Source organism: Mastomys coucha, unplaced genomic scaffold (genome assembly GCF_008632895.1).
Source record: "Mastomys coucha isolate ucsf_1 unplaced genomic scaffold, UCSF_Mcou_1 pScaffold22, whole genome shotgun sequence".
NCBI classification, from domain to species: domain Eukaryota; kingdom Metazoa; phylum Chordata; class Mammalia; order Rodentia; family Muridae; genus Mastomys; species Mastomys coucha.
In genome coordinates this window covers 100,553,693-100,560,821 of record NW_022196905.1, presented here as the reverse complement: position 1 = coordinate 100,560,821, position 7,129 = coordinate 100,553,693, and the positions used below count along the sequence as shown (strand labels likewise).

General features: G+C 38.7%; 1 protein-coding gene across 6 annotated transcripts in view; it reads left to right on the top strand.

Moving 5' to 3' along the window:
• The window catches only part of Evi5 (ecotropic viral integration site 5), a 167,478-nt gene that overhangs the window by 125,402 nt on the left and 34,947 nt on the right, over window positions 1-7,129 (top strand). For all 6 annotated transcript variants that reach the window (XM_031337208.1, XM_031337213.1, XM_031337212.1 and 3 more), the window contains one exon: window positions 4,328-4,423. In XM_031337208.1, coding sequence (XP_031193068.1) covers window positions 4,328-4,423 — 96 coding nt within the window. The remainder of the gene's footprint in view (window positions 1-4,327; window positions 4,424-7,129) is intronic.

The following is a 7,129-nucleotide window of genomic DNA, read 5'->3' as shown; positions in this document are numbered from 1 at the left end:
AAGGCCTCAGGGTGAGCACCCTCTCACATGTAAGGCCTCAGGGCGAGCACCCTCTCACATGTAAGGCCACAGGACGAGCACCCTCTCACATGTAAGGCCACAGGGCAAGCACCCTCTCACATGTAAGACCACAGGCTTAGGAGCAAACCAAAGTACAAAAATTTTAAATACATAAATTTATTTCATGTATTGACTTGTGCTTTGTATGCAAACATTTCAAAACCAAATAAAGAACACTTCTGGTTACAAAAATTTTAGAGAAGGTATAGTTTATAGCTTTTCATATTAAATTCCCAGGAAAATATAATGAAAGTAGCATTTATTACTGGAACAAGTTGTAGATTTGTATTTATTTCTGTGTGTATGTGCTGGGGAGCTGACCCAAGGCTGCTTCCCACATGATAAACAACTGCTGTGTCACTCAGTTGTGTTAAATGCCAGCCTTCAGGGACAGAACTTCTTTGGCCCAGGCAGGACTTATGCTGATGATACTCTTGCTCCCAGCTGCCCAGTGCTAGGATTATAGATATGGACCACCATGCTTAGTACAAAAGGGAGATTTCAAATGCAGAGTCAACAGAGCATGAAGGGTAGGTGCTTCTTCACTGATATAGATGAGGTCTAGTATAAAGCATATGCACCTTCTTAGTAGTGGTGTGCGGAAAGAGGGGTGAATTGTTCTGTTTGAGTACTATGAAAATGTACAAACATAGACAGTGAAAACACTGTAATTAACACACCCAAGTCATTGTTCTCATGTTGCCTTATCCGATGTTCATTTCTCCGTTATTCTACCCTTTTTACTTTTTGATGCATTTCAAAGTAAGTTGCATTATTCTTTGCTCCTGAACAATTAAGCACACATATTGTTAGCTAAGTGATTGTTGACTTTTTGGTTAAAAGCTTTATACATACAAAATCTTTGGCTTAAGGCTAAATTCAAATCCTGAGGTAGACACTCTCATGGTAAAGCTAATGGGGTGTGTATGTATGCCTGTTAGAATCACTACTTGACCCTCTGAAGTTTCATGTGTGATCTGACATGAAGTGCATGTGCAAGGTCTCCTTGATGAATACATGTAGTGTTGATACATTGAGCCTCTTTCTTCACCAATTCTTTTACTTAGTAAACCAGTGAGCTGGCAATCTGTTGTTATCAGCTAGACCAAAAGAAAACTTCAAGAATGCACGTCTCTGGTAAATTTATTAGTGTAGCTGACATTTCCCACTTTCTTATCAGAAACAAACATATGACAGTACTTGAAAATAGGAAGCCATAAAAATACTTAGAAAAAAAATCTTAAACATTAGATAGTTGAATGAACTGTTTAAGAAGTGATATGAAGTTAATGTGTAATTCTGAGAATAAGTAGGTCTTTATTATATTTTACATTGTGAATTCTGCTTTTATACTGAAAGAAGGTATTAACTAAAAAGCTTTAAAGTAATATTTAAATGAAAGTCTGTTTGCACAACATTAAAAATCGAAATTTTGTGCAAGGTCATTTATACATTTGTCATTAAATAACAGTTAGGATATTTCTGACTCTTTGTTTCTACTTTTAAAATATTGATCTCTCCTTATGTTTTTGGTTGTGAGCCTACCCTTTATCGGCTGAGCCATCTTTCCAGTCCTCATTGATCTCTCCTTTAGTGGTGCATTGACTCTAAATACTCAGGCGGAGCCTTTGACAGGTGTGTGTGAGTGTCCGGTGTGCTGCTGATGGGAGAGAAGTATTCTGAGATAAAGTGGAGCTACTTAATTATTATTCCCTCGGTTGACCCTGCATGCATTAACAGTTATTTCTCATTTTCCAAGGCATCTTTAAATGTAAATATTTTATGCACCATATACATTTCACTTAATTGAATATAGCTTTTTTTTTTTTCTTGGAAATTTCTTTTGTCCAGAGAGTACAAGTTCAAGGAGCATGTTTTTATTTTATTTTAATTTTTTATTTTGTTATCGTTTGATTTTGTGGTCCTGAGGATTGCCGCAGGACCTCATGTGTGCTAGGCACCACTGAGGTTTGTCTTCAGCTTTGTTGTTTTGTTCATGTGTTTGGGGGTTTTGTTCAGTGTTTGGGGGGAGTTCATACACATTTTGAATGACTTTCTTTTTTTGTTAACATGCTTCCATCTTTTTAATTTAAAATTTGTTTTAGATTTGTTTATTTTTACTTTATGAGTGTCTTGCTTCCATGTGTATATGTAGACCACATGTTTGCATGCTGCCTGTGGAGATCAGAAAGGGTGTCAGATTCCCTGGAACTGCAATGACAGATGGTTGTAAGCCAAGATGTGAGTCTTAAGAACTGAATCCCAGTCCTCTGCAAGAAACAGTGCTCTTAGCCAATGGCCGAGTCTGCACTCCTCCATCTTTTTTATTGCAATGTTCTCAGGTATCCTCATTTTCATTAGTGCTGTTTTTCTTCCAAAAAATACATCAGTTGCTCTAGCAAGTTTATTTTTAGCCAAACCCACTTTGGATGAAACGTCTTTGGACTTAGTTGTTTTAAATAGAGTGACTGGTCCCTGTCTTGTATGAGTAGTTTCTCTATTCCAGGTGTCCCCTAGAAGAGAGTGGGTATAAATTGAGGCTGCTGCTCATTCCCCAGTCTCTCAAACCAAGGTCTTTTGTGATTTTTGCCTTCTTCCCACAGTCTAAGAGCTTATCTTGGGTTAATCATCTTATTTGTGTTGAATTTGATGTCAGCTTCTATCTTCCTAGTGAGTTTGTGTCTTATTTAATCAGCATTATAAATATGACAGGATGTGAATCTCTCTCTCTCTCTCTCTCTCTCTCTCTCTCTCACACACACACACACACACACACACACACACACACACACACACACAGAGAGCAGAAGACTGTTGAAGACATCTAGTGAGTGACTGTTATCAAATTAGTCTCCTGTAGATGTTCAGTGGTCTACTCTGGAGCAATGGCATCATTCTCTTGTTAGTGAGCACCTTCCATCTTCACAGCCTGTTCTATCGAGGTCTTCTTCCTTTCTGCTGGCTGATTCCCCTTTAGTCCAGACTTTTCCTACTTTGAAGAGGCAGAAGTTTGAGATGGAGTTGGTGTAGAGCCAGGAAGACTCTATGCTAAGGGATCCACAGAGCACGCTGAAGTTGAGTGGCTCACTCACTAGTTCTTTTACTTTACTGTTCATGTTCTGTGCCTTTGAACTACTTAAGAAGTAAAATAATGATTGGTCACTGTTCAAAGTAAGCCTGTCTTCTTTTGGTCTCAGGAGTGACTTACCACTTTGAGCAGTTACCACTAGAAAACAGCTTCTAAACATTTAAAGCATCAGTACATGGCTTCCTAATTTGAAACATTTTGGAGTATTTTAAAACTGTTTTCACTCTTTAGAGAGCCCATTATCTAGAGTTTACTTTTCATTATAAGACAACTGGCCAGTCTTGGTGGCATATAGCTTTAATCTCAGTTCTGGGGACATAGGAGCAGGCAGATCTTGACTTTGAGGCCATCCTCAAAGTGAACTCCAGGCAGCTGGGGATCTGCAGCGATGAGAAAGGAAAAGGCAGCTCCTCCCCTATAGGTGTAGCCATGGAAAATGGGCCACCTCTACCCAGCAACTGTGACGTCAGGAGCTCCTTGACAGACTTAGTTTACTTGTTTGTAAGTTTCGGTTACTACGTCGGTCTGTTTGGAGTATGCACATGTAAGAGTCTGGAGTAGTGTCTGGTATGTCGGATCCCCTGGGGCTCACCTTGCAGGCTGTTGTTGACAAGGACACTAGGGATTTAACTGGTCATTTTCAAGAGCAGTGCATGTTCAGAACTGCTGAGCCATCTCTTCAGCTCCTGCAGCATTTTAAAAATCAACTATATCTAGGATTTCCAGTGTATATCCTGAGCAAATTTAACAATTAATTATCTCTTTCTAGAGTTGGAGAACTTTGTCTATTTCTGCAAAAGATTTCAGGTATAAATTGAACTCCAGTTGGGCATTTTTGACTGGCACTAGCTTTTATAATTGGTAAAAAAACAACTACCTGAGAAAATAATTATATAAATGGACTTGAAATTTGAGGGTAATTTCGCCATCAGAGGATCTGTTTGATAATTAATTTTAAGACTTTTTCAAGGGTTATTTTATGAGGACTGTGGTTTGTCAACACCTATTAGCCATGTTTTAGAAACACTCTATTTAATGCATTTTTAATTCCTTTCCAGTGATAGAATGAGTTTGTTCAGAATTTAGCTAACTAAACTGCTGCCCTAGGTCTTAAAATATCTTAGCTCATGATGTAAAAATTGTCCACTGATTTTCCTTTGTTGTATTGTCACAAAACAGAAAGAAGAAGGCAAGCTCCAAGGCCAGCTTAATAGGTCTGACTCTAACCAGTACATTAGGGAACTGAAGGACCAGGTAGCAGAGCTGACTCATGAGGTGAGTGAGAAATGTTGGTCTTCACATATTTCCTCCTTCCTTCCTCTCTTAATGTAACACATTATTACTGACCTTTTCATGCTAATTGTTTCTATGAATTCATGATTATCATTGAGAGCACCTTAGAAGATTGCCTTTATAAGCAATGATTTTTGTGTTCAAATATTAAGGCTTTGTCTTCCCTAAACCTTTAATAATAACTTAAAATGGTCAATCCCTGACATGTGTATTATTTTTTATTGTGATCTGAAAATACTTGGTGGTTGCTCGTGTATAGTAACCTTTTCCTCACACCTGACTGCCTAGATGTGTGGTGCAGCTGTTGAGGTGTGCAGGCATCTTTTCCCTCTGGCCTCTGTTCCCCTTCACGGTGTTCTTATTGCAAAAAGAAGAATACTTGCCTAATATCAGTTAAACAGATTTCTTAGTATTTGAATGCTTTTTAAACTGGCATCTAGAATCTCTGACATTCAGCCAATGAAATTTGTCAGAATTTGACTAGCTCTTAGGCTAGTCCTTGTGACGGGAGAGAGCCCGGTCTTTACCATTCTATCATGATAGATATTCAGTAGTACAGGGAAAATTGTGTCTCTTATTTTGAATCTTAGTAAAGTAATGTTTATTCACAGTAATGACACTTGGCAGGATAGCATAAACTTGATTTGCTATAAGGAATGAAGAAGAAAGGAAACTCTTTGGCCACTAAATGAATCTAAACCTTAAAGGAACAAGTGTGGACATTGCCTTTCCTGGCCCGACAGCCTTCAGTTGACAGCTGAGTGTTAGTGACATAACCACCTGCAGGGAGTTAGTCTAAGAGTGAATTCCCAGTGAAGAAGAAACAAAACTTAAAACAAATTGGACAGATTCGCATGTAGGTCACTTCAGTTTTCTTTGGCATAGGAACATTCCTATCAATATTAGTAGAAATATTATATGATAATATCAATAATATATTAGTATAAATTATATTAGAATTACTATAAATAATTAGTATTATAATAATATTAGTATTATTATCCATGGTAACATTTGAGGGAGCAGATCTTATGTATAAACTTTACATATTAATATGTATTTAACAAATACCTTGTATTTTATCTCTGTCCATGTGGTATTCTATAAATCCTCCCTCTGAAAATTTCTCCTTGTGCTCAGAAAATGTTCTTAAGAAATCCTTACTGAAATAAAGCAATTTTCCATAAAGTGAAAGAAAACTAATATTGTTAGATTAAAAAATTACATATAAATTGATTGTATTTCTAATACTAGCCTAATTAATCAACAAGAATTAATTTTGCTTGCTTGTCACATGCAGTTATCTAAAATAACCCACCAAAAAACGGAAAAGTTTCCCCTCTACAAACTCCCTATTCATCCCTCCTCCTCCCTGCTTCTATGAGGGTGCTCCCCCCACCTACCCACCCACTCCCACCTCACTGCCCTAGCAACCCCCTACGCTGGAGTATTGAGTCTCCACAGGACAAAGGGCCTCCCCTCCCATTGATAAGGCAATCCTCTGCTACATATGCAGCTGGAGCCATGGGGTCTCCTTGTGTACTCTTTGCTTGGTGGTTCAGTCCCTGGGAGCTCTGGGGGGTTTGGTTTATATTGTTGTTCTTCCTATGGGGTTGCCCTGTGGGGTTGCAAGCCCCTTAGGCTCCTTCAGTCCTTTCTCTAACTCCTCCATTGGGGTCCCCTTGTTCAGTCTAATGATTGACTGCAAGCATCCACATCTGTGTTGGTCAGGCTCTGGCAGAGCTTCTGATGGGACAACTATACCAGGCTCCTGTCAGCCAGCTCTTCTTGGCATCAGCAATGACGTCTGGGTGAGTGTGTGCGAATGGGATAGATCCTAGGTGGGGCAGTCTCTGGATGGCCTTTCCTTCAGTCTCTGCTCCACTATTTGTTTCTTCATTTCATTCTGGTCTTCTTCCCTAGCTTTATATGGTCAGTGAGTTGTATTGTGGGTATTCCAATCTTTTTTCCTAGTATCCACTTATCAGTGAGTACATACCATGTGTATTCTTTTACACATGAGAGGGTCACTTCCCTCAGGAAATTTTCTAGTTCTATCCATTTGTCTATGAATTTCAAAGTCATTGTTTTTAATAGCTGAGTAGTACTCCATTGTATAAATGTATCTATTCCTCTGTTGAGAGACATCTGGGTTTCCAGCTTCTGGCTATTATAAATAAGGCTGCTATGAACATAGTGAAGCATGTATCCTTATTACATGTTGGAGCATCTTCTGGGTATATGCCCAGGAGTGGACCTATAGCTGGGTCCTCTGGTAGTACTATGACCAATTTTCTGAGGAACTGCCAGACTGATTTCCAGAGAGGTTGTACCAGTTTGCAATCGCAGCAATGGAGGAGTGTTCTTCTTTCTCCACATCCTCGCCAGCATCTGCTGTCACCTGAGTTTTTGTTCTTAGCCATTCTGATTGGTGTGAGGTGGAATCTCAGGGTTGTTTTGATTTGTATTTTCCTAGTGACTGTTGAACATTTCTTTAGGTGCCTCTTGGCCATTTGAGATTCCTAAGTTGAGAATTTTTGTTTAGCTCTGTAGCCCATTTTTTTATTTCATAATTTGCCGTAGTATTTTTTTCTTAATATTTTTATTATTTAAGTATATATTTTTTTCCTGAGACAGGATTTCTCTGTGTAGCTCTGGCTGTCCTGGAACTCACTCTGTAGACCAGGC